The sequence below is a fragment of the Chelmon rostratus genome, chromosome 11 (genome assembly GCF_017976325.1).
Source record: "Chelmon rostratus isolate fCheRos1 chromosome 11, fCheRos1.pri, whole genome shotgun sequence".
NCBI classification, from domain to species: domain Eukaryota; kingdom Metazoa; phylum Chordata; class Actinopteri; order Chaetodontiformes; family Chaetodontidae; genus Chelmon; species Chelmon rostratus.
In genome coordinates, this window is record NC_055668.1 from 14,944,415 (window position 1) to 14,971,459 (window position 27,045).

Consider the following 27,045-nt stretch of genomic DNA (forward strand, 5'->3'; position numbering starts at 1 on the left):
CAGCTTTTCGGTTTCTCACTGTCTCAACCTCCACGTGACAGTGTTTATATTGCATATAAAGGCTCCCTCTGCTGGCTAAAGTGTATATGACAGTCGGTGCATTGTATGGAGTGTGCAGTACACAGTGACTTTGAGAGTTTCATCCTCTGTAAAGAACAATGTAAGATTGGGGTTTTAATGTCACAGCTACCCTGAAGGCATGCCTCAGTAGGACACCATATATCTTACTGACAGTGGGGCATTGTGTGCATTCTAATTTTAGTTTTCGTATGAGTAAATATAAATTTGATTCCCTAAAGTTGTTTTAAAAAGTTGTGAGAAAGGACCTAAGAAATATTTTGAAAAGATACAAGAAGTTTGAGGCTAATTTGACATAAAAAGAAGGTCAAGGCATGCATACTTTTTAAATTTCTGCATGGTACGTTATTCCTGTAGATGCAAACCCGCCCCTCACATTCATTCAGGCTGGATTCTACATCCACAGTAATGCACGCTGTAATTTCCAGTGTACAGACCGGCTGTGTGCCATTCTTTCTTTCTGTTGTCTCTGCCCATCCATCCTCAAGTGACTGACCTTTGACTCTGTGTGCGACGTCTCCCTTTGTTAAGGGAGAAGATGGAGAGCCAGCTGGAGAAGGAGGCCCGGTTCTGTCAGCTAATGGCCCACAGCTCTCACGACTCAGCCATCGACACAGACTCCCTGGAGTGGGAGACAGAGGTGGTGGAGTTTGAGAAAGACAGGGTAAGAACAGTGCTCAGCTCTTATTACTGAGAGTGATTTGGTGACACGCCAGTCTCCCGAGAGCCAGCAGAGCTCTAAAGACTGCCAGAACTTGATGATATTGAAATAAGATTGTCAAAACGAATGAGTTTGGTGACATTTATAGCATTGCCTTTTTTACAGGATGACATGGATTTGAAGGCACTTGGGTTTGATATCGCTGAGGGGGTAAACGATCCGTATTTACCAGGAGATTGTGGAATATTTGTCACGAGGGTGGACAAAGGAAGTATCGCAGATGGAAGGTTAAGGTATGCGTGGCCTCAAGAAGCATTTCTGGACAAACAGTTTATCAAAATGCCTCATCAACCACCCTTTTTATGTTCTCAGAGTGAATGATTGGTTGTTGAAGATTAATGACATCGACCTGACCAATAAGGACAGGAAGCAGGTGGTGAAGGCCGTCCTTAACGGCGTAGGTTTGATCAACATGGTGGTCCGAAGAAGGAAGTCTCTGGGAGGAAGGCTCGTCACTCCCGTTCACATCAACCTTGTTGGGCACAAAGGTGCACCAGAGTGCTAAATTACTTAGCGTGCTTATAAATAGATGGACGTGCATTGTGGCTGTTTTAGCTGCAGTGTTGTTTAATGCTTCCTGTTGTTCTCCTCTGTGTCTCAGACAGCGGGATCGGTCTGGAGAGCGGCGTCTTTGTCACTGCCATCGTCCAGGGCAGTCCAGCAGCCAGGGAAGGTTCTCTCACAGTTGGAGACAGACTGATCGCTGTGAGTCTCCGTTAGCTTCTATGAAATCCTTTTTATTTAAATTTTTTCTTTTTTTTGGACTCCCTTCCTGCACATCCACCACACTACAGCTCACACGGGTTCCTTTGCCTTTCTAATCCCGGCCTTGTTCCACTCCAGTATCCACACTCCAAACCCCAGATAAGGTGGGATTTGGTTGAGTATGTGAAGTAGAAATAGGAAAGTCTCTCCTGCTTTGATTAAATCCTCCCCAAAACTCGCAGCTCTAGGTGGAGCTGTCTTCACACACACAGCTGCAATATACTCCCACTTGGATGGAAGAGAAACGGCAAATGTCAGAAATGGAACTGTGCATCTCCATCCTCCACCCTTTGAAAAAGTGACCTTGTCTCTTAAGCTGATCTGCCAGTGGCTGCGGAAGCCTTAACTCCCCCGTTAGTTTAAAATGAAGCATGAAACCTGTGCTTTACCTTTTTAAATCCCAGAGCACTTAAATCCCTCTGCTCACCATTCAGCAACATAGCAGTCTCCTCCACGTAGCCAGGGAACCGATATGCCAGATGATAGCTCAGCTGCAAACACAATTAGCAATGGTTAAGTACAGATGATGTGCTAAGAGATCTTAATCGTGGGAGGGTATCGTATTTTATCATGCCCTTGTGGACGTTGATCACATTAGTGTATCAGGTTGTATGTAACTTATTAAATGCTTAATTCTGTTTGCAAAAAAAGAGTCGGGAGTGCAGAATCTGCATGAAATATGCATGGCATGCAATTGAATGTCGGTAGCTGAACTCAGTGGCTCAGGGGTGAGTTCAGAGATGCTCGATAAAACGTATCAGACTTGTTCGAGGTTAGAACAGAAAGTTCCTTCCCTCAGGTTACTGTATGATAAACCTCAGCCATAATATATTACTCACTTTGCTCCTTAATATATCTCTCAAGTGGAGCCCTTTGTGATGGAAATGTGCGGATTGCAGCGTGAGGGTTCTTTGGGCTGAAATGTGCTGGCCTAGATTTCCTGTGGTTTCCACACCGCAGCAGAGCGAGACACATCTCCGGCCTCGGGCCCTCTCGTGTTCAGGAGACATGTCACCTGTGTGTGTGTTTGTAGATGGGCATCTATTTTAATAAAACCACCACCCAAGACATACACACACGCCTCAGAGGAGTATCAAAAAGACGAGCGTGCGTTGCTTTAGCGCTGAAGGACCTGTCCTTATTCTTTCTCTACTCCCCAGATAAATGGCATTGCTCTGGATAACAAATCTGTGACAGAGTGTGAGGCTCTGTTGAGGAGCTGCAGGGACTCTCTCAGCCTCTCTCTCATGAAGGTGGGCCACACTCGTCTCACTTCCTGATCTCCTTTTCTACTTCACCTATGCCAAAAATCTTCACGAGCTCTCTTCCTACTTTTGCATGCCCTACATAGCAGTTTTAACTTCATCTGTGCAGTTTGTGAGACCCAAGCTACCTGAAGCATCTCCAGTTCCTTTCCCAGTGAATGATTTCACATTTGGTGTGGCTAATTCCATCGTCTGTCCTCCCCACAGTTCTTCCCTCACAGCACATCAGGCCAGAACATCTTCGAGAGTCTGCGCGAGTCGTCGGAGAAGCAAAACGGGCGCGCTCACCTGTCCGAGATTCACTCGCGGAACAGCCGCAACCTCAAACACAACAGCTCGACACAGACTGACATCTTCTGCCCCGACGTTGGAAGCACCAGCACAAGTAGCATCTCCGGGGAGAGGAGGAAGGCCAGAGGTGAATCTGACGAGGTGTACGGCGACATCAGCAAGCCCTTTTCCACAGGTTCCCTCCACGCCACCAGCCTGCGGCCGGCCTCTGACTTGGGCACCGGTCGCTATGGGCCCAGTGCTTTCCAAGAGTGCTGTCCCTACACAAAGGCGCCTTCCTCCTTGCCCTTTGACCCTGTCTCTGCCTCAGACTGCATCACGATGGAGACAACCTTGGAGAAGAAGCACAGTGGGGGCACGTGGCCCAAGATGATGGTTGGAGGTATGTCTGTTGCGCCGGATAACACCAGCCCAGTCACAGCGGCAGCCCAGCTCTCCATCTACAAATCGCCCAAGCAGAGGAAATCCATCTTTGACCCAGACACTTTCAAACGGCCAGAAACACCCTCCTCTAAGATGGAGTACATGGCAGCCAATCAGATTGCAGCGGTAGCTGCCGCCGCCGCAGCTTCCCACTCCCCGCAGCCTTCGAAGACTGAGTCCCTCTCCTCCTCATCCACCCCTACCCCTACCCCCCCAACCCCACCCACGCGCAGTGACTCCTTTAAGTTCAAACACAAACATCAAAGCAGCTCCGCATCCGACTGCACCATCACCTCAGACGGCAAGGGCGAGGCTGCCATCTCCATGGCAGCAGGGGAGAGCAGGGAGAGGAGCGAGCGAGAGCGAGACAGGAATGGAAACCACTATTTCCTAGACGGCAAGGTCCTGACCTCGAGGAAGTCGTGTGACGAGGACATCGGCCGAACCAGAGGGGAGGAGCCAGAGGTGAAGAGGCCGCGTCCTAAATCTGCCCCCGCCCTCCGACGTAGGATGACCCCGCAGACCATCACGCTCCCCACCTTCCAAGTGAGTCCACTGAAGGCGTCCAAAATGGGTCTATTGTGTTTATGTGGTGCATTTCCTTCTCTAAAATGTTCCTTTTCTCCCTGCACCAGTTTAAGGCAGTTTCATTAGAAGCTTCTCTAATAAAGAGATGAGAACATGATGCATTTGAGTGTGAATTCAAAATGGGACCAACATTTTAAATCATCCCAGTGGGCCAAAGCATCCATTTTGTAATAGAATTTGCAGCCCCGTCGGAGTTATGCCTCTGGGACTTGCCTCTTAGCCAGCGTGTCGGAGTGATTGATGCTTCTGCACTGGTACAGCCACCCAACCCAGGAGCTGAGTCAGTGCCTGGGGCTCAGACAACCTGCCTGGCCACCTCCTCAGGCCCCCGATGCCTACAGGAGGGGGGCGGGGAGTGGGATAAATGTTCATTTTGCAGTTGTGGGGACATTTGGTCTGTCATTTTTCTCATATGGTACTTGTCTCCAGACATACTGCTGTTTTGTTCCTCTGCAGGGGGAGAAATGTTAACCATTTCTGTTATTCATTACAGAGCTACTCTAACGACGAGCACTCGCCGGAGCCCAGAGACATGCTGCGCTCCTCCCCGAGCCGCTCCCACAGGCACAGCGTCGGCTTCGTCCCCACAGTCTACAACGGCACCCTACCGCCTAGTGAGTTTCTCAGATGTTTGCCCAAACGTACACGCTCTCACAATAACCGCACACTCCCCCTAACATGGCGGCGCGCCTGTGCTCTGTCAGATTCAGCCCACCGAGGTCTGGCTCCTTGCCCTGCCGTGACGGCTGTGATGAGGAATCCAGTGTACACCGTGCGCAGTCACCGCGTTCATACCAGCAACTGTCCATCCGTCGCCTCCCAGATATGTCACCAGCACACCCACACCAGGTTTCCTCCTTTTCACACTTGCCGTCTCCTTGACCGGCTGTTTATGGTTAAAGGTTCCTTAATTGTTGGTTCAGTGTTTCTGACGGGGCCTGTTATGATGTCTAATATATTCTAATCGGCCTGTTTCCGAAAGGCAATATCGCATAATTAATTTTGGAATTTGGATGAAAATAATTTCCCACTGTTGCTTTGCCTCAGTATTGTGCAGTTTAGCTCAGCCCATCAATTTAATTAACTCTGAACTGTGAAATACCTTGCATGTTCAAATAATTGTGTAAGCATTGTATGCATAATTACATGAGTGTTTCCTAAGGCATGTTTTGTTTTTTTTTTGGTCTTTGCAGCCCACAACACCAGGGTCGTCTGAGCCTGGACCTGAGCCAGCAGAAGCGCACGAGCGACTACTCCGAATCCTCGTCGTCACGCAGCAGCAGAGCCTCACACGGTACAAACTCACTGCCCTCCAGCGCACGGCTCGGTCAGTCTGGCACTCACGCACGCACGCACACATAAAGGTCACCGCCTCGATGTCCCCACCTCGTTTCGAATATTATGTCACAGCGTTCATTCTCGTATCATCTCGTCCCTCTGCCAGGTTCTTCCAATAATGTCCAGTACCGCACAGAGAGGATCAAAATCCCTTCCACTCCCCGCTACCCCCGCTCCATGCTGGGGTCAGACAGAGGTACTGCTCTCACTCACCACACGAATATTAAAATGCTCAAAAGCCCCTTAGATCAAACTGCAAAGCGGCAGCTATGGGTCTTGCCATAATTTTTAAGTCGTTTCCAATCCCCAGGCCTGCTTGTACTTTGTCAGGCTCGCTGTGTAAGACCAAAGTTTTACACTGAGGTGTTACAGGACAGGCAGAAGGAAAACGGGAGCCACCTTAAATTTAATTCTCAGGTGTGGAAATCTCACTTAAACACCTGAATTAGCCAGTTTGAACCTTTCAGTCACTTTAGTTTTTGGTTAATGCCAAATTATGACACTCTTTTCTCCTGCACATGTCCTGCATTTACATCCTGAGTGGTTAGTGTTCAGGCAGAAAATTAAATAATCTGTCCAGGTGATTACCCAAACCTCCTACTTAAGTGTTAACAACCATATTTCTAATACATTAAGTGTGAAAACGATGTGTTTTCAAGGTTCTTAATATACTCAGCTTCTGTAAGCAGATATAGAAACCCAAAGCAATGAACTGCAGAGGATATTTGTGGATTTGGGACAAGTGAGATGAGGTGTTTACTGCCCTAGATAAAAGCTCTGTGTATCACAGAATGGTGTGTATGCAATTGCATGTGAGATGTAAATGTCATCTTGAACCTGACATACCCTTATTCTGTGCCTCTGTCCCTTCATCCAGGCTCCCTCTCACACTCTGAGTGTAGCAGTCCCAGTCTCATCACACCTCCACAATCGCCACTCAATCTGGAGACCTCCTCGTTTGCCAGCAGCCAATCACAAGGCTCCATTTCCACATTACCCCGGATCTCAGTCAGCCCTGTGCCGATTGGGGAGCGCAGGAAAGACAGGTAACGAGCGCCCACGGCTGAAAAAGTCTGAATATTAACTGTCCGTGCCCAGCTGGATGACATGTCTGCTGAGATGTATTTCCCTGATCTGGGAAAAGTTTCAAGCATTTACATTGGCAAATTGGAAGCCACCTGTCACAGCTGACCTGTTCATATTGATCAGATGATTGCCGTTGGTGTCTAGTTGATCAGACTGATGGGATGCTGTGAAAATGGCTCTACAAATGGGTGAATGGTGGAGAGTATGATTGCACGGATCAGAGTTGGGTACGATGTGGCCCACGTCTGCCCTCAGGGATTCTCCCGGGCTATTTCAAAAGGCGTTGCCAGGCAACAGGTCTATCGCGGTCAGAGCTGTGCAATCGCTCATTGAAATTCAGATTGAAATCCTATTAAAACCCCTTTTAATAGTTTTTACGGAAGGCTCTTGCGGTTCCTAAATAAAAAAGAAGCAGTGATCTGCCAGTATGTGGGAATTGTGTTCTTTGCTCCAGCGTTTCTGTCCCATTTTGTATCACCGACACGTCTTAGTCTTTTACACTGTTGCTGTCTCTGTATGATATCTGTCCTCCATTCTCCTCTCTATCTTCCTCCCGCCTCTCTGCAACCTTTTGCTTCCAGATCTCTTTACCGTAACCGATCTTTTCTAAGGATTCCTCTGGCTGCAAGGCCGAGGTTCTCCTCTCTCAGGAGCCTCAGGTTCGTTCTTCCTCACGGTGCTCAAATCAAGGGAATGCCCCACCCCACCCCACCCTTCCCCCGAGTTCACATTGTTCACATCTTGCAGTACAGTAGGGTAGATAACACGGAGGAGCAGAATGGTCTTGTGCAGTTTACATGCACTGTAAAAAAAAAAAGGAAAAGGAGAATTTGTAATGTTTTTCGCTCACCACATGAGCGTGGTTTCATTTTCAGATTGCTAGTCATGTGCATGCCACTGTGTTAATGCCTTAGGAAACAAAAACCAAAAAAAGGATTTGCTGATTTGCTACACTTGGTGAACTTCAATGGTTCAGTGTTATGTTTATATGTCTGCACTTGTCTCCCTCCATGTCGGAAAACCCACTGGAATCTCAGATATTGCATGCAGTGTCCATGCCCTTTGACGACGACATGGCCAATATGCATGTGTGTATTTTGGCCTTAAGCCAAGTCACCCTTTAGTGTGCAGTATGTATGTTATGCAATGGTATTATTATTCAGCCTTCAGCCTCTGGGTCATGGTCTTGTTTGTACACTACCGCTCTGTTTACCCCCCTCTCTGGCTGCTAATCCATTCCTCTTATCTGCCTTCATAGAATTGTATGCCATGTCCAAAGCCAACTTGTTATGAAGACACACAAAGTTCATGCAAATCTCCTTCATGTGAAGGGATTTCACCTGCTTGTGCTTTTATGATGTTGCACACAGTGTCCCTGTACTCTAAACCTGCCCAGTTTCTTCTGTTAAGCCAGGCATAAAGTGGCGCTCTGGGGAGATGATCAATTTACAGGCCTGGGGGAGGAAATGTAAGCTCAGGCTTTAACACAACTTCGTCTTTCTATTGATAATGTTTGGACGAGACATGTCCAATGACAAGTTTGTGTAACTGGATCAAAAGCCTGGGCGGCAAAGAAACTCTCCAGAGCTGTAAATAAGTTGGTCAGCCCATCACCTCACCCTCTCAACTCGCTCCTGCGTGGTATCCGGCAGCTGCTTTTCTGGGATGCTATTCATTTCTCATCATTTCTTATCATTCCTCCTTCCCACCAGGCCATACTTGGAGGAACCCCGCAATGTCATCGTGCACAAAGGTGCGGAGCCCCTGGGCATCTCCATCGTCAGCGGGGAGAACGGAGGGATCTTTGTCTCTAAGGTTACTGGAGGCAGCATCGCCCACCAGGCAGGACTGGAGTATGGAGACCAATTACTGGAGGTGTGAACAACTTGTGACCAACCTACTGCATGTCGAGAAGGTTAAGAGGTTATAGCTTTAAGCGGGATGAATAAGACCGCATTGCCAGTGGAGTTGTGGAGCAGAACAGCACAGGAGCAGTCTAATACACACTGATGCTACTGATATATGGTTGATTCAAAGGCTCAGTCATTTTGCTGCTTCCCATACATGCATTCAGTGTGGAACACCATTTAATTTTTTTTGGGCCTCATCTATCTTGAAACTTTCCCTGATCACGCTTTTCTCCCTCCGTCAGTATAATGGCATCAACTTGCGGAACGCCACGGAGCAGCAAGCTCGCCTCATCATCGGCCAGCAGTGCGACACCATCACCATTATGGCCCAGTACAACCCACACATGTACCAGCTGGGCAACCACTCTCGCTCCAGGTAACACGATGTCTCTCTGCAGATGTTCCAGTGTGGGGAGGGATTGGTTTCCCAGGTGTGCTGCTTGGCTGATTCCTGAATCAGTCCCAATAAGTGTTTTAGTTTGAGAGTGACATGGGTATTTATATCCTTCTACATGGCCAGGTGTTCTCTAAGTGCACATGTTTCAGGCTGTGAGTTGAGTTTTTTCAAGCACTGCAGCCAGACGATACATTTTCATTGCATTTACACTTTTTTTTTTAAGCTGAGTGAACATAAAGAAATTTCTGAAACAGCAGTTGCTCACTCAGGTGCAAAGTATTCAGATGTAATTAACTGTGTAGCTGTTCATCTTTAAGTATTCACAGTATGCATGATGGAGTCCAACTGATTGGACTGAACTGACTGAATTTTTAGATACAGATAGTTGACACTTGAACACATTTCATCTTATATTGGCTGATTATTATTGGAAACAAATAACATATAATTTTAGTTAATTGGTTATTGTGACAAAAATATGGACATAGATATTTTAAAAGTGAAAAAATCACGTCAGTTCTCTCTGGTGGACAAACTATAAAACAGTGTTTTTAATTTCCCTAAAAAATATCTTCAGCATTTCCTTACTCCTTGCAGTGTACAGTGCACATTATTCAAAATTTACAGTTGACAGCACTGATGTAAATGTGCACCCATAGTCCCCCAACAAAGTGTGATGCACTGAAGAAGACTTGTGCAACATGTTTGAATTTTGATGGACTTAGTGGACACCAACTGCTAACTCTGTGCTCTGCAAAAACTACTCTTAATGTAGATTTGGATTTTCTCTGGTGATTGTTTGGTCTGAACAAGTTTGAACTATTGCAATATAGACGTCACATCGCTCCAAAAGCACAGAACAGGAGTGCAAATGTGAAATCTTGCATCTTGCATCACTTTCCCGTTTAACTATTTTTGGAAAAGGTATGAATGGGAGCTGTTTGACATGCCTGGACGACACAGGAAGTCTTTTGAGTAGTTTGTCTTCTGTGACGTGCATTAAACCCTAAGGTGATGTAATTATATTGATGGATGCACATCTTTCTTATTTTTTGACTTCTTTTTTATTGGTGCAGCTCCCGTCTGGAGCCGGTCAGCACTCAGTCGACTCCCCAGGGGAGCGGAGCCGCCACCCCCGACAATCACTCCACCATCGATACGCTCAGCGAACAGGACGAGGGCACGCTCACTCCCTCCTCCAAGCAGACCACGCCCACTACCAGCCCTCGCAATTTCATGAGGTAAACCTCTGCACCAACATTAACAAAAGGGAAAAAAAGCACCCCCACCAAAGCAGTACTTTCTCCATTACACTTTAGCAGCTCTCTGACTGACCATTTTTCCTCTAGAATGCCGTCTGAGGGCAGCAGGAAGGTGGGTGAGCCGCGGCTTGTGACGGTGCGCAGGCCCGGGGTGGAGGTGGGAGTCACGCTCTGCGGAGGGAACCTCCGGGGCGTCTACATAGAGAGCCTGGATGAGGACAGTCCTGCCAGAGGCCCTGATGGGCTGCTCCCAGGGGACCTCATCCTGGAGGTGTGGACTCACATATGACACATAACCTGTTGACACTTCAGCAGCTACCACACAGATGATGCAAAAAATGCTCTTTTTTGTTTGTCATATTCACAGTTCTTGAGTAAATATCCAGTCAGATGGGTAACTGGAGAGATGGATCTTTTTAAGTGGGAGTTTTATTCAGTTTCACAAATGGAATAGTTGTTGATTTTTGTACAACGGTGAAAAGTTATAGGTGTAATATCAGTTTTTCTGTAGCGATCTCGACGCTAAACTCTTTGTAAGATGTTGCAGAGCTCTATGCACTGTTGTTACCATAGACTCTGTCCGAAGGCGCTGGCATTTCTTTCCTGCCTGTCATTGTTCCTCATCGATCGTCTCCCCGTCTGCGTTCACTCTCACTCCACGCCGCTGATCCATCCAGAGCATCGCAAACTCATAATAGGCAATTCCTGGCATGCTCCCACTTAGCCCTCCGCCACAAAGGGCCTGCTCTCTGAATTGCCATGCAGCTTTGTCATAAGGCAGCACAGCGTCGGCCTGTCCTTCAATCTCCCATCCTGTTTGTTTTGTTCCCCACAAATATGGCACAAATCAATACTGCAACACTTTAATACGGCTGAAAGCTTGCAGAAAATGTAGCCGAGTGGAACCTTCGTGATTTCACAGATGAGAGCAAACAGTCACTCAGGTTTCTCTGCTCCTCGCCCCAAGTTTGTCTTATTTTTCCACAATGTGAAGTTCAATCCCCTCTGTGTTCCCCCCATCCTAATCAATTCTTGTCTCTCAGTACAACTCGGTGAATATGAAGAATAAGACGGCAGAAGAGGTGTACGTGGAGATGCTGAAGCCTGCAGAGACGGTCACATTCAAGGTGCAGCACCGGCCAGATGACTTCAGCATGCTCAAGGACGTCCCAGGAGATGGCTTTTACATTAGGTACATGCATATGCACACATGGGCCTGGATCATATTGTTGGGCGTTAATGTGTTACAGCTCTGTAAAAGGACCACGCTGATTTTCCCCAAGCAGGCTCATCTCTGTCCACGCTGCTATATATAGAACCACCACTGGAGCGCCCCTTTGACAAGCCGGAATCATTCTCATCTAACCAATTATGTCCCAGATCCACTGTGTGACTGCAGCGATGCTAATCACAACACAAATTTAGGTTATCTAATCTCTCTGCTCGCTCCACACCAGACCCAACGCCGTGTCCGTTTTAGCGCTCGGTGTTTTCCAGGCCATTAGGAATACATTGCGTATAGATGGAAAGTGAAGCTCTAAAATAGTCACGTTTTATTGTTGGGACTCTGTCGGGGCGTGTTGCCACAGCTGCCGCAGTCACTTTTCATATAGGCAAGTGGGCTTGTGATGTCACCCGCAGTAAATACACTCAGCCTGGCTGGCTGTCATTGATAGGCTGCTCGGCGGTGACTTATGAGGCTCCAACAGGAGGCGAGCAAGGCCTGTACTGTCAATAGATTTCTCTACATTTCCATTCTTACCTACCTTCTATCTCCCTGATCCTTTATCTTGTTCTCTTCACACCTTTCTCGTCTGATACCTCACCTCCTCTCTCACTTCATCAGCTTCATGCTCCCTCGACATGCCCTGCTCCTCATAACTCCCCATCTATCTTTGTCTCTCCCTCCCACCAGAGCACTTTACGACCGGGTTGGGGAGGCCGAGGGAGACCTCAGTTTTAAGAAGGATGACATCCTGTACGTGGATGAGTCTTTACCAAAGGGCAGCTTTGGGACCTGGATGGCCTGGCAGCTAGATGAGAACGCGCAGCAGATCCAGAGGGGGCAGATCCCCAGCAAGTACATGTGGGTGGAGAATGCACTGACACTCGCACACATGCATTTCTGAGCTAGTGGACAGTTTGTAACAGCTGTGACAACAATCTACACCATACTGCTACAATGTAGCCATCACATGTAATGTCACTTCTCTTCCATATGTTGTGTCTGTCCTTTTGCACTTCATGCAAGGTCCCCACGTCCTCTTAGTGTGTGTTTCTGTAGACATGCATTAATGGTACTAAACAAAATGTCTTTTTTATATGTGTATGTTACTTTTTATGTTAATAAAGTGCCTCAGATGTTGTTTTTGTGCTTATACTGGGCCTGAAGGGCAAGTAACCAGTAACAATGAATTCTAAACAAACGATGAAGTCGCACTATAATGAGGATTATTACTCAACATTATGTTGACTGCATGCCTGACCTAAACCCTTGCTCTAACCTTAATGCAACAAGCTGTCTCTTGATATCTGTAAAACAATCCAGGTCCTACTCTCATACACTGATGCACACACAACCTTTTTCTGTGTGATTCCTCTTTAATTAGGGTGAGACACTGAAAAGGGTAAAAATTATAAGTAATAGTTGTTACCATGAAATTCCCCAGTTGATTACATACATTAAGACAAGTTTTTTTAATATTACAAGTTTTCTGAAACTTCGTTTAAATGATCACATTATGCTTCTAATTAAATATGTGCTAATTTGCATACTTTTCCAGAAATCTGAGCTTTGGATAAAGCCAGGTTCAAACTTCATTTTGTTGACTTATTAGAGTCAAGTGTTTTTACAGAGGGAGTTTTGGATATCTATTTTTATCACCCCGTAAATCAGAAAATACTATTAACAGCCAGTCAATTTTTGGCTTTTTAGGACTAAAATGTTATAGTAATTGAGCTATGAATGATATATGATCTTCCACGTAAAAACCTTAATATAGTTAAGAATAAAACTGGAAAGTCTGGTGTATGTAAATGCTACTGAAGTGGAGATTTCTGGCTCAGAGTATGAGAAGAACAGCCTTTAAAGATATGTATTGTAAACTTCCATAAGACACTACAGGTGAATTAGGTGAAAGTTTTATATCACCATGAAACTTCTCTTATATTTAGACAATTATTTTTTGTATTTCAAGTTTTCTGAAATTTTATGTTTAAAAGCAAATGCAAATGAAACTAGTTATATGTGCTTGTGCTTGTGCTATGTGCTAAACCCCCAAATGCCTGCTTTAGACGTTTTATTTCCACTAGTGTGAAAGAAAATTCCCAGAATCTCAAAATGGCCCAGTGCATGAAAAAAAAGGTGTTTTCATCCGTGTATGTGCGTGCGTGTCTTGCAGGATGGACCAAGAGTTTTACCGCAGACACAGCGTAACAGAAATGAAGGAAGACTCCAGTAAGACTCTCTCTGCAGCGGCCCGCAGGTCTTTCTTCAGGAGGAAACAGAAACACAAGCGCAGCAGCTCCAAAGACAGCAAAGAGACGGTGGCCCTGGACGCCATCAGCACAGACTCCATCCCCTTCCTTGACGGTGAGAAGAAAGATTCCAGCATTTTGGATGGGGTAAGAGTTCAGACATCTAAACGCTGCTGATAGGATATTTTGGTTGATCTGTGTTCTCTCCGCGTCAGACTGCGTGAGCCTGGCGTACCAGCGGGTCCAGAAGGTGGAGTGCACCTCTCCCAGGCCGGTGCTCATCCTCGGGCCACTCACTGACCCCGTCAAGGAGATGCTGGTCAAAGAGTCTCCTGGGAAGTTCTGCAGATGTGTACTGGGTGAGTTCACCTCATCCAGATGAGGTCAGGGGGATAAAAAGTCCATCTACGTTGTTAATTGTCTGATAATTGTGCATTCTGGATTTCTTTACACCACAAGTTTCTTCACTCTCACTCTCTCTGTCATTTCTGCAGAGGTGATGAAGGCATCCCAGCAAGCCATCGAGCGGGGCGTCAAAGACTGCCTCTTCATCGATTACAAGCGCAGGAGTGGCCATTTTGATGTGACCACTGTAGCTTCTATAAAGGAAATAACAGATAAGGTATTTAGTCAGCGCCTTCCTCTCTCATCAGGGAAGATAAAGTGGCTTCAATTTGTCTTTTTATCTTTAGCGTTTGCTCAAGATAAGCTATCACTCTTGCAGGGCTTTAATCTTAAACCATGCCAAGATAATGTTGGAATAGATGGGCAAGGGACAGTCCGGCAGATGGCGGTAATGCAACACTTGTAGTTGCTAACTGCCATAAAACTCACCAGAAGAAGAAGATGGGAGCAAGGCTGGACATAAGTGAACGTGGCGGAAGACGTCTCTTATTATTTTCAGGAACATGGCGGCAAGGAGCTGTTTTTTGTCTCGTGGTCTTGTATTTTATTTAATATTCAACAAGTTTGCGATTAGTGTTTTTTTTTTTTATGATCTGCTGACTCTAAACAAGTCCTGGATTCAAATACGCCATCAGCAGAGTCTTCTGATTGGTTCCCTCGATCCACATGAAAGCGTCTTTTATGAGACAGACCTAACTCTTTAACATGCTTTTCCCAGCAATGTGTCAGCTTTCATTCCCCACACATCTGTGCCAGCATTTTCCCTCAAATGTTAGCAGGTCTTGAGGAGGGAAATTGGTGGAATGGATTTCCCTGAATATCTGTCCCTGCTCCCCTTCACTCAAGACCCCATGACTGCATGTGCGAAAGAGGCTTTAGATAGCCATGAACGATGTTGTTAACGTTGATTGTTTCAAAAGCCTTTTGAAAGAGCGCATCGAGTGAGTTTGTCTGTTGCAGTGACGCTCTGCTCTCTTTGCTTCTCTCTTTGGATGCAGGGCTGTCACTGTTTGCTCGACATCGCCCCGCACGCCATCGAAAGGCTCCACAGCGTTCACATTTATCCAATTGTTGTCTTTGTCCGCTACAAAAACGCCAAGCAGATCAAGTAAGTAGCCTGTTTCCTCTTACAAATTAGGACACAGGAAGATCTCCCTTCAGTCCTTTGAACCACACACACACTGTCCTGGAACAGTGGCATTGTGTGTGTGTGTGTTGTGTTGTGTGCTGTGTGTGTGGATGGAGCAGGATAAGCCTTCACACTCTCCATCCCACTATGAACACTTTGGAGCGTCTGTCCTCACCCCAAACTCTTGCATAATCCCAAACAGCTGGTGGAACATGCCTGTTTTTTCTCTCACTTTAAGTGCTGCATCCCTTCTTCTCTTTGTATGTGCTGTATGCTTAGAAATGTTTGTCAGGATTCATCAGACATTTTTAAAATGATTAATAAACAGAAAATTCCCCTCACTGACTGATTAAATGCTTAATTAGAATCAAAACCTGGGAGAGATAAGTGGTGACTGGTGCTGGTTTAATACCTCAAAGGCTCTGATCTGACTGACTGTCCGCGTTTGTGTCACAGGGAGCAGAAAGATCCGGTTTATCTGCGGGACAAAGTATCTCAGAAACATTCCAAGGAGCAATATGAAAGTGCACAGAAGATAGAGCAAGAGTACAGCAAATTCTTCACAGGTGCGTATGCAATCAAAGCATCTAAAAAAAAACCCTGACGCAGACCGTACAGATTTCAGATGGTTTCAATGAGTCACCTTCTCTCTGCAGGTATTGTCCAAGGCGGCACCCTCCCTTACATTTGCACTCAGATCATGACGATAGTTGATCAAGAACAAAGTAAAGTCCTGTGGACTCCACTCGGCTGCCCCTAGAGGAGACCGGCTGCCACTACAGCAAGCTGCGGCTTTCACCTCCATTCCCCAAACACTACTTAACCCTTTCACACTCTACCAATAGGTACACTACAGCGAGCTAGTTATGTAAATTATTGATATTTTTTTATTTTGTCTTTTGCTATGATTTATAATCAGAGCCTCCTTTTATTTCTGATGTACTCTGGAGCAGGTTAGTAGCACTGGATCTCCACGTTAAAGTTCATTCAGTCTTCCCTAAGGGTTTCTGGTCGGTGTATTTGTAATGCTGCATTGTGAGCGTCCGTTTACAGTCAGAGGACGAGTCTGACTATTGGTGTTCGATATCTGTTTGAATGCGTGCCCCTCCCCCCCGTGTGCACAAACCTCAACACTAATGAAGTTCAGCCCCCCCTCGACCCACCCGTGTACCAAATGACATTTGTGGTTCCCTTCAATTATGCACCCATTTGACGACGACTGACAACTAATTGTGTGTGTTTGTTTTTTGTTTGTGTGTGTGCGGGTGTGTGTGCGTGCGTGTGTGTGTGTGAGAACATTGAGACTGTTGTTCACAAGTGTAGTGACAATTTCAGTTGAGTTGAATCACGGTTGTTTGCTAGCACGAATACGAGGCTATAGAAATGGAATGCCAGGATCAGACATCACATTCCTCGTGGTGTTTCATCACAAAAGTGCAAAAAGCGTCAGACCTCTTGAAGTATGTAGCCGTGGTCTCACTGAACCTGACTGCCGGCGACGGCGGACACGACAACTCAAAACACATCGATGTTTGCTCTATGCATTGTGTTTCTATAGTAGCTGGGCGTACGGACAGTTAATGGGCCTTTCGGAAGTGCCTTCGGAGAAGAAGCCTGATCTGAAACCAGCCCCTGGTCACTTAGCCAGAACGTTGGGAGAGTTTTTGAAAGTTTCTCTTCCTGATTGCATCATCTCAAGCATCGCAGACTAGGTGATTTTAGGGGCTGATTTGAGACCAGTTTTGTGTAGCGCGCATGACAATGGTGAGGTTTTGAGGGTAGGCCGAAGAGGCGGCCAACGGGTTAACTCCTCAGAATGCACTCCAGGGCTAGACAGACCACTGTGTAACTATCATTCTATCTCTTTAACATATATTTAACAACAATATAGAGTATAACATATACAGTATGCAGATACATCTGAAAAAAAAACAAATATATATAAATATATATTACATGTATTTTCACTAGGTCATATGCCTAGGGACGTCTGGCGATCAAGTCATGTCTTAGCAGGTATTAGCATGTTTTTTTAAGAGTTTATTTTTGTTTTTCGTGGTTGGTTGTCAGTCACTTATCGATGTACTCATTAAAAGAAACACTATGAAGCAAAATTTGCAGGGTAATATCTTAAAGGATTTTCCTCTGATCTGTTTAAATGTTAGTGACTTTTCATTGTTATTTAATTGTTTTTTTTTTTTAATTCAGGAGGCAAAAAATATTGACGAAAATATTCTGCCCTTCCTTGAAAAACCATATCCTGTATCTTCTTGTGCCAAAATCCACTAAGGCAACTTTATCCTTTTATTTCTGTTTTGCACTTGTTTACCTGTTAACCTTAAACATGTAACTGTTCCTAGGTTTCCAGTAGACTATGAATAGGTACTATAATTTCTACTGTAACTAATTCATGTTTTTATCTCTCACATCAGTTCCTTACATTTCATTAATGGCCTTTAATTCTGAATTAGAACAAAAAGGATCACTTCTTATTTGAATTATTAAAAAGGGATCTATTCTTGCACAGTTTTTCAAAGGAAAATTGGTCCACAAGTTTAACTATTGGGCTAAAAGAGTAAGCAGAAGCAAACTGTAACGTTACTATTTTTATGGGTAGGTAGCATATTAGAGAGGACGAGAGCGGGATACAACGTGAAATGGTTGTATTTATAGAATGGGTCTAGATGCCAGGTACTGATTGAACTTTTCTTTTATTAAAAAGAATGTGATTTGTATGTTGAGACATTAACATGAGAATAAAACTCATTTTCTGTATCACAACATGGGCTCAGTCTGACTTGAATTTGCATTTTGTTTTTCCCCTCACGCATCATGTTCGGTGACCAATTTGCTGAGGACTCTTTAAGTCAAAGCAAAAAAAATGTAAAGAAAAAGTGAGGTGAGATGATGGAGGAGGCCTTCAGGGATGCCTGAGGTTGAAAGTGAATCAATTTTTGCTGAAAGCAACAGCGAAGGAGAACGAGGCAGAAATGAAATGGCCATCAGTTCCTGAGTTGAGATAAGGTGGTGTGACAATATCTGCCAGGATCAGGAGCGAGCGATAAAGGCGCGGCCTTGCCTCAGCAGTGAAGAGGCAGCAGCACTGGGGTTTATAAACATGGCGTGGCTCCGTCTGTTGTTCAGCAGCGCCACAGTCATACATCATGTCTGATGCTGACAGGTCAATGTGGGCCGGCCTCGCACAAGAACATCGAGTCCATCATGACCAGCACACTTATCGGAAAAATGAGGATTTTGTTCATCATCTTGAAAATGTAAAGCAGGTTTAATGTATGAATTGTGTAAGTAATTTGATGCAATCACAACTTACTGAGATCAAAATCTGTTTTTAGAAGAGAGGCTTGATTTTTTTTTTAAACATAAATTAAGATAAAAATAAAAATCCTTCACTTTAACTTGTCACAAACTTCAGAAAAGCTATTCATCATATTTCTTACAACATAAAAATACTCTCAAGTTATGAAGAGTGGAGCCTGGATGAGACAGAAGTGAGCACCCATTGTCTGAGACCTATTCTGAAGTGATGGCACAAAAGACCATTGGTGATTAATAATTTATCATCTAAAGCAATATATATAATTCATTATAGCAGTTTTAGCCTTATTTGATTGAAGCATATGATAAGATGCTAAGATCTGCTTTTATTTTCTTTTTTTCAATGTCTTACTATTTAATCATTATTTATATATTATAAATACGTTAGACTGTTAATTTCACTGGGGATTTTTAGAAATTCACACAAATACAAAGAACTTTTTCTAAAATCAAATCATACATGTTTCTGCAGAAAAACATACACCTTAGTAAAACATAAGGATATTCTTGAATGAATGAACAGTGTGGTAGGTATGGGGTGAATCATTGCCCCTGATTGGCTATTCCCGCACAGAACATACATGTAATTAGTCATGTGATCACTTGAGAATTACACTTAAATGTCACACGTACCCTTCAGTGTCAGAAGGAGTGTCTTGATAAATGAGTTTTCGTGTCATTTGTTTGTGTTTACATTCCAAGAGAAACTTTATCACATATATTCCATACAAGCTGATTTCCATATGATTGGACAGCCTGTAGCTGCACCAGATCCTGCTGGTTGATTGAACGCCCCTAGCTGGAGGTTGTTTCCTACAACCTCTGGGGTCACATGGTCCTCTGGCCAATGATGCCACAGTGAATGACTACCCTCCAGCCGCCTGTCAGGTTCACTGGGCCAAGAGAGCACCCAGTGTCTCCGAAACATCCACCACGTCCAAAAGCCCCAAGCGGCCTCCAGCTCAGGCGTCAGAGTTGTACACTGGTGAGAACGTTCATTGTTTGAAAAAGCCATTATGACTGCTCTCCATAGAATGTGGCTCAAGGTTTCGGTGACTAATTACCTCACGCTACATCTGAGGTGCACGTCGGCTGTTCCGTGCCGCAATTCTCCTCCAACTACCCTCTTGCCTGTTTTAGAAAGGGGTTGGGTCTCAGCCCTCCTGCTGGGGTGTCTGTTTCAAGACAGCTGCTGACAGCTCAACTGAACTTGAGAAGTCTTAACTCTGACAGTGAAGGATCTTTGTAGTCCAAGCTGGCAAGCCGTGGCCTTTCCCCATCTCTCCGGGATGGATCGGTCCGGTTCGGCCCTCTGCTGGTTCTCCAGCATGTTAAATCTAGCGTCTCCAAACGTCTGGCGGGATTACCACCTGACTGCTCTCGTTGTTAATCTCCTCATCTGTCAGCATGGAGACCCTACGGCTAAAGTTCTGCTGGCCCACAGGAACCACTCTCCTCAAACAGCTGGCCTTTCACGGGGGATGATCAATTCAAGCGCCCCCTCCCCTGCTGCGGCCAGCAATAAGATTTACTGTGACACATAATGCATGTAGCATGTGCTGCTGATGCTCACACTTTCTGTGACCTCTCTTTGGAGGCTTATTGTTGCTTTGGAATTTGGATCCCAAGAGGCTCGAGCATGTACTGCAGTAAGAACGATTTCCCATTTGCCAGAGAACACTAATATGCATCATAAATTTTAAGCAGATATGTTTGTAATTCTGTGTGAACCCATATAAATAAACATAATTGCTCTGAATAGATGGCCTCAGTTAACCGGACCTGCTTGTGATTTACACCTCACTTGTTTCCTGCAGAAAACATTGCTTTTTTAATCATGAATGAGCATTAACAAAATATTTCAGCATTGTAAGGCTTTAGAAATCTTGGCTTTATTATTTCCTGACCAGGATCACTTTGGTTCTAGCAAAAAAATTCATTTTTATTGAAATGTTATAATATTTTGAAATTAAAAAGGCAGGGTATCCTCTCCTTTAGAGCAGCGTCACTTTGCCCACATCATATTGCCTTTGATGTGACAGTTCACCATTTTACCAGCAGGAGGACATCTTCAGGGCTGCTGCTCAAGGCCCATCCTCACAGTTAGTCTGAGCAGGCAGTGCCTGGATGCCTGTTTTAACCTCAGCTTTGCCCGTCTGACTTTAATCTGCAGGGTCATTCTGAAGCAAACTTGGTGTAAATGATGTGGAGGAAATTAGGGAGCGAAAATCAGCGAGAATGTTACAAACACTTCAAACCTGCTGCCTCAGAGTTTGTTCTCATTCTGCGCCTCACATTCAATTTACCAACCAATGGTGGATGGCAGCATTGGCTTGCACTGCCTCTATTTTATGTGAAGCCAAACTGCTTGCATAGACATTCATAACTCTGAAATGCTATAATTCATAGATTGCCTTGTCTTCAGTGTTTTACAGCTTGCCCACCCCCTCCCAAGTTAAAAGATTCTGTTACAGCAGCTATTTCTGTAGAAGCACTAATATTTCCCAGGCGATGAATTACCATCATAGAACATATATCACACATTGTCCTTCCTCAGGCATATTTACATTTCAAATGATATGTGCTTGATCTCAAGTGTCATAATTGCACACTTCATGGGGCATGGACTATTTGTTAATTATCTACTTTAAATCACACAGAGTGCAAACGTGATAGGGGCCTTTGACTTACTGGAGGCATTCAGAGGGACTTGGAGGACAGATTATTGAGGGTTTATTGCAAACCACCTCCAAGAAGTTTGGAGCCTAGTGACACAGGTGGCTGTGTGCACCTGCCTGGTCTGGCGCTCAGGGGTCAGTGGTTATTCAGGGCCCCAAGCCAGCTGTTTCCCCATATCCTTTGGTCTGCCTGGCTACTTAAGGGACACCCATAAACTACTGCTGGTCGTGCCTCACCGTCATCACCAATCCACACCTGTTTCTGACCTGATATGTGGGCTAAAAGTGTAAGCATATTATAGTAATTGACCGGGAAGGACATTCATAACATTCCCTCTGTGCGTGTGCGTGCGTGCGTGCGCGCGCATGGGGGAGTTGGGCTTTAATCAAGTTCATTTCTCCAAAATGAAACCAGGAACGCCATGGATGAACAGCCACAGCCTCAGTGGCTGAAAAGGGGGGGGGGGGGGGGGCAGGCACTATCCTTAATGAAAATTCAGCGCAACAATATCCTACAGGGACTGACAGCAAATGATAAGTAACCTCACTTTCACATCCTCTGGTATCAATACAACAACCCTGTGGGGACTCATTCTTTGCTGTGATGTTTATATAGTAAGCTGTAGCCCTTCAAATTTATCACCGATCGATATGCTTGCTTTTCAAAAAGCCCATTCGTCTTCGCGACGTGCGTCATTGGCGCGCATTACAGACGCAAAGACGCAATTGTAGCCTACCTCTTTTATACACCCCAGCAGCGGAGACCGGGCGGCACTTGGAATAAACATCGTCGCGGCGGTATTACTGCCCTCTGTCCATCTTTATTATTAGCGCTTCGCTCCGCCCTCCTACCTGTAAATCTCCCCGCTCTCCTCTGGAGCGGATCTGACAGGCGCTCTCAGCTGGCCGCTCCGTGCCAGGGCTGCGGGGGACCGAATGGAGACACTGACATCCACCCGAGCGCTCGTCCTTTTACGCAGAATTGACAACGAAAACGCCCGCAAGAATATGTAGTCGTCGGCACTGCGGTGACACCTTAACCGACCGTACGATTAAATTACATCTCTATGTGTGTTTTTCTTTTCTTCATATATTTTTTTGCGCCTAGTTGCAAACCGTTCACACTCGACTGACGCTTAAAGAAAGTGAAATCGATTCTCCGCCTGCTAATCGACGGGATCCCTGAATGGAAGACGGCTGAGAGGGAGGTCGCCTCGCCGAGAACAGGCTGTAACGCTTTCCCCCCACGTCGCTGTGCTCACCGCCATCCGAAGCAGGGCTCTCATCGGCAGCCTCGACGGCTGCAGACGACGCCGTCCCTACCATGGCTTTTGGCGTGAAAGAGCCAGAAAAGCCCTCAGACTGAGAAGCGCCGTAGATTCGTCATTATTGCGGATTTAAATGCCTCTCTCCAAGGGCCACCGACCCCCTATTTTGGTCAGGTTCGCGTGTGCGGTGTCTCACGCTGTCGCGAATAAACAATTCATAGGCTGCTAAAAAACACAGAAAGAGACTCCGTCGGGTGGGTGAACATAATCTACAGCGAAGAGGGGGGATTTTTTTTTCTTCTTCCCAAGCAATATGGCTGGTGAGTGGGGCTGGGGACGCTGGCACACGCTCTCCAAGTCTCCTAAATGCTAGCTGAGGCAGATGGCACCGTTCCCCATGGAAGCGACAGCTCTATGAGGACAAGCAATATCAATAATAATATAAATCCGGACTCTTCAATCTTAATATCCAAGATGGAAGACGTTGTCATCCCGTTCTCGTCTGAGGTGCCCTGCGACAATAATGGACAGCGCATGTGGTGGGCATTCCTCGCCTCCTCCATGGTGACGTTTTTTGGGGGTCTCTTCATCATCCTGCTATGGAGGACCCTCAAATATATGTGGACTGTTTGCTGCCATTGCAACATCAAAAACAAGGTATGGCTGCTGCTCTGTCCACAATCACTTTGGAGCTGTCAAACCTCCAAACGCCTCACACACATGCACATACATGTTTCTGTATTTTTCTGTGTGACACCCGGCCCGACTTGTTCTGCAGTGGCCTTCATGAATCTGCTGGTTTTCCTCCTCATCTGCATCATCTGCATCACAGACCAGATAACAAGTGCCAATTGCGGCGCCCTTATAACGAATGCATCCCTTGAATATGATTGTTATCACCGGTTGGCTGTGTTTACCAACTCCCACTCCTGAATGAAGGGGGGGGTGTTGCATGACAGATCTGGGTGGGCTGAGAGGAGAGCGATTCTTTCATTTTCTTTTGCTTCAGCATGCATCAGAGCAGCCTCATGCCACATCAGCTCCTAACTTGCAGGCTGAAAGTTAACATTTCAGGCGGCCTTAATTCCACGTAACCAAACACACAATCCAGCACATTCCACCAGTGAGACCTAATGAAGTCCACTGAGACTTCTCATGCAGACCCACTGACATCAAGGTCGCCCCCCTATTGTGTGCAACAACTCTGCAATATTAAGTCCCTGGAAACAGCTTTCTATTCTCCACCATGTTTATGCTGCACATAAAATGTCTTTGTGGAATGGTGGAGCTAACCTGTGTGCAGGCCTAATATAGAAACAGGATAAAAAGGGTGACTGCCCATTACTTTGCTTGGGGTGGCCCGCATTAAGGGTGAATCATGGCTGATTCACATGTGTTTGAAAGCCTGCTTCATACATGACTCACGCACTTGTGTATAGTGCAAGTGGTCCCCTGGCTGAAGAGGGCCAGTGAAAAGGTAATGTTGCTCAGAGTGTGCAAAACATAGCCCAGCATGTTTTATTTAGCAAAGCCTGTTAGGAATGAGAGAGGATTTTGATGTTTTAAACAAATAATAAGGCGTGCATTGAGGAAGTGGTTAGTGCGATGTGCCGAGGGGCTGAGAAGAAGATCTAGTGACAATGATGGACGGAAATAAGAGAAAGCGAAGGTGAACTTCTTTGTCCTTGATGTGTTTGGGTTGTGTCCAATTCAAATGGATGAGCCAGGTCCCTCCTGCTGCTCCTCTGGTCATGTCCTTTTGGTGGCCTTGGCCTTTTTCTGCCTGTTTCTGTTTGGTATTGTGACAGGTGGGATACAGGGCATGGAGTCATCGTGCTTAACTGACAACAACAGCAGAGATAGTATTCATTACTCTGCCACGCTGAATGCTGTAGGATGCAGCACTGGCCGTTTGGTTCGGTTTTAGCGCATCTTTCTCTCATGTTCTCTTGGTGGTTGTTGCGTGTCTCTCTTCTCGCTTCTGTGTGATATTCAGTAGAACCATGTTAAGATGATATGATCACATCATGTTAAAGTTTGTAAGACGCTGCAGTCCAAATGAATGCTGCTAAAAAATGTAAATAAGAAATGCAAATTAGCTGGTGAGTTTTGCATAACAGTGAACTCCAATTTTGCAATGTAGACATGAAAAATATTCTAAATAATGAGTGATACTGATTTCAAATGCTCACCTGCTGCATATGCACAAAAAACCCATGACAAATATGTAGGATAGGATGACTGAAGTTACGCCAATCATCTCAAGTTAAGGCTTGCTTCGTAACTTTTCAATACAGGCATCCAGGCTATTGGTCATATTGAAAGACATTTACATTATATTAGACTTAAAATGCAATCAGGCCTCTGGAAGTCAGATTATTATCAAGCTTGCTGGCAAAACACTGTCCCATCTAAACAGCTCTGATTTACACTGAGAGATAATTCTGCCCAGCTATTTGGGCTATTACTTGGCTGTCAGCCTCCTGTCACGTTGTTCTGCCCATGAATCCCAGTATCAGAAATGGCACCAAACCATATGTCATCCTTCATACTTCTCACCGTCTCGCTGGGAAAGCGTTGGAAATAAACCATGCAAATATAATGAGGTATCCATCTTGTGACTGCTGGTGGGTATCTGGTTGCAGCTCATCCCTTGTAAATGAGGAGAAACGGTGAAAAGGAAGCGCGGCTCTGTTGGCGCTCGCCCTCTGTGTTGTTGTGTTGCTGTGTGTGTGGAGGGCAGAGCCATCCCGTTAGGTGACTTTGGTAGGCTTGACACTTGGCTGCGGAGGGAAAACGCTTGTTAGGAGTATTAAGAAGGGGAAACTGGATCTGCGTTCAGCTGACTAGTGCGGTCGGTTAAGTCGGCATGTGTCAGAAACAGGATGCATGGTTGGCTTCGGGGGTGCTGGGAAGGCTTTCGCTGGCAGTACTGGGAACCTGGAATCAGAGGCAAGGAAATAGAGGTGGAAACTCTGAGAGAGACACAGGAGGAAGTGGAAACATGGGGTGCGAGGGTGACGAAGGGTTTGAGAGGAGGGTGTTGCATTGCATAGCGTCCTCCTGCGCTCTGCCATTGACACACAGCTGTGTCCTAATTCTTTTAAATGCCCCCCTCCCCTGTTAGGATTATAATGGAGAGGTTATCTCATAGAGATCATGCTGGAAGAAGGGGCTGTGCAACTTTTTGTGTCTTTCATTTCAGGCATGTTCGAATACCTGATGATGCCTGACGTTGACCTGTTCTGTTCTTATGACTACTGAGCCAGTGGGTCCTAGGTACCAGCTATAATCGCCTTTTTGCTTCTATCTTTCTGAAACAAGACCCCACAATTGTGCTGGAGACAACGAAACAACGTTTTATTGCTCTGGTGCTGTCTCCCGGGTGGACTAAAAGAAGCAACGTAAAATAAAAAAAAACAAACCCATATTGATTTTTCTAACAGTGTTCTACTAATGGCAATATTTATGGCATCATTCATCTGCTGGGTGTTTCGGGCCATTTTTAAACCACGTATCAACCACAGTTGTAATTCGATTTGCCCTAAGTCCCCCTGCAAGCAGCAGCTCTCAGGCTGCCCGGAGCCGAGCTTCATTATTTCACAGTGCAGCTCCAGACTTCACACGTTCGAAACGAGGAGTTTCCTGCTAAGGGAAAGACTCACTCAAGACTATGCTAATGCATATGCATGACTGACAGAAATATAAGCACAGCTACTCAGCGATGCTGAAGTGGAGGAAACCACTGCCATGTTGTGAGGCTTGTTAGCATATAAGCCTGCTCTACTCTATGGTCTTATCGTCTTGCTGAATTTGTAGAGTTTTTTGTGCTATTTTCTGTGCTTTGCTGCTTCACTCCTGTATGGTTATCTAATAGTCTAGTTATCCACTCTGCGTCATGCCACCTCCAGGAGTTCTTATATGACGCCTCTGTTATTTGGGAAACGTGGGGAAGAGGAGTATAGAGGTTTTATGGCACCAATCTCTATTCAAACATGAATGGCGCCATTGTCCTCTGGAGAAAATGTGAAAATTTGGCACCTCACATGATCTGTTGTAGGTCTGGGGAATAAATCCAGATAAGTAATTATTATATTGAATAATTCAAACTACTGTCATCGTGAATCTCTTATCAAATTGAACTAATTCATTTTGTATTTTTCAATAAATGTTTGTATAGTAACAACAATCAGTGAAATCGAAACCAGAAGTTCAACCAACCAACCAATCAACCAACAGTATCTTTAAGTCAGCATACTACAGGACAACGATATGAGTGAGCCAGTCAGAGAAAGAAAATGCATGCACTGATGTATGAAAATAACATAAGTCTGATCTGGATAAGACATTTTAATTCATATACATATCATATATCCTACACCTAGTTTGTTGTTGTGTCATTTGTTTTCTAAAAGTTAAAAGAATGAAAAAGTGGAATTTTAGGTCTTTGTGTCATAAGAAATGTCTGTTTTTCTCTTTAGCAGCACAGTCCAAGGCCCTATGGACAAGCGCTTAGAAGTCATATATCAAATAGTTGATTAATCAATTAACCTATCCTGCAATTTCCCAGCTTGGGATAAATAAAGTATATCTATCTATCTATCTATCTATCTATCTATCTATCTATC

At 45.2% G+C, this 27,045-nt stretch overlaps 2 protein-coding genes across 5 annotated transcripts in view; both read left to right on the plus strand.

Annotated features, from left to right (window-relative positions):
* dlg5a (discs, large homolog 5a (Drosophila)) overlaps nt 1-17,902 on the plus strand; it is a 37,317-nt gene extending 19,415 nt beyond the window's left edge. For 2 of the 3 annotated variants that reach the window (XM_041947959.1, XM_041947960.1), the window contains exons 11-33: nt 610-742; nt 905-1,032; nt 1,112-1,287; nt 1,401-1,504; nt 2,725-2,817; nt 3,037-4,089; nt 4,625-4,745; nt 4,836-4,980; nt 5,325-5,458; nt 5,576-5,665; nt 6,347-6,515; nt 8,268-8,430; nt 8,708-8,841; nt 9,939-10,103; nt 10,212-10,395; nt 11,168-11,316; nt 12,040-12,210; nt 13,526-13,716; nt 13,817-13,960; nt 14,096-14,223; nt 15,005-15,114; nt 15,592-15,701; nt 15,792-17,902. In XM_041947959.1, the coding sequence (XP_041803893.1) occupies nt 610-742; nt 905-1,032; nt 1,112-1,287; nt 1,401-1,504; nt 2,725-2,817; nt 3,037-4,089; nt 4,625-4,745; nt 4,836-4,980; nt 5,325-5,458; nt 5,576-5,665; nt 6,347-6,515; nt 8,268-8,430; nt 8,708-8,841; nt 9,939-10,103; nt 10,212-10,395; nt 11,168-11,316; nt 12,040-12,210; nt 13,526-13,716; nt 13,817-13,960; nt 14,096-14,223; nt 15,005-15,114; nt 15,592-15,701; nt 15,792-15,895 (4,099 nt within the window). In that variant the 3' untranslated portion in view covers nt 15,896-17,902. The remainder of the gene's footprint in view (nt 1-609; nt 743-904; nt 1,033-1,111; nt 1,288-1,400; nt 1,505-2,724; nt 2,818-3,036; nt 4,090-4,624; nt 4,746-4,835; nt 4,981-5,324; nt 5,459-5,575; nt 5,666-6,346; nt 6,516-8,267; nt 8,431-8,707; nt 8,842-9,938; nt 10,104-10,211; nt 10,396-11,167; nt 11,317-12,039; nt 12,211-13,525; nt 13,717-13,816; nt 13,961-14,095; nt 14,224-15,004; nt 15,115-15,591; nt 15,702-15,791) is intronic. The other variant, XM_041947961.1, reaches the window with a different exon arrangement.
* Nucleotides 17,903-22,783: 4,881 nt separating this feature from the next.
* The window catches only part of kcnma1a (potassium large conductance calcium-activated channel, subfamily M, alpha member 1a), a 129,636-nt gene continuing 125,374 nt past the window's right edge, over nt 22,784-27,045 (plus strand). Inside the window, exon 1 of one of the 2 annotated variants that reach the window (XM_041947962.1) lies at nt 22,784-23,074. In XM_041947962.1, the coding sequence (XP_041803896.1) occupies nt 22,784-23,074 (291 nt within the window). The remainder of the gene's footprint in view (nt 23,075-27,045) is intronic. The other variant, XM_041947963.1, reaches the window with a different exon arrangement.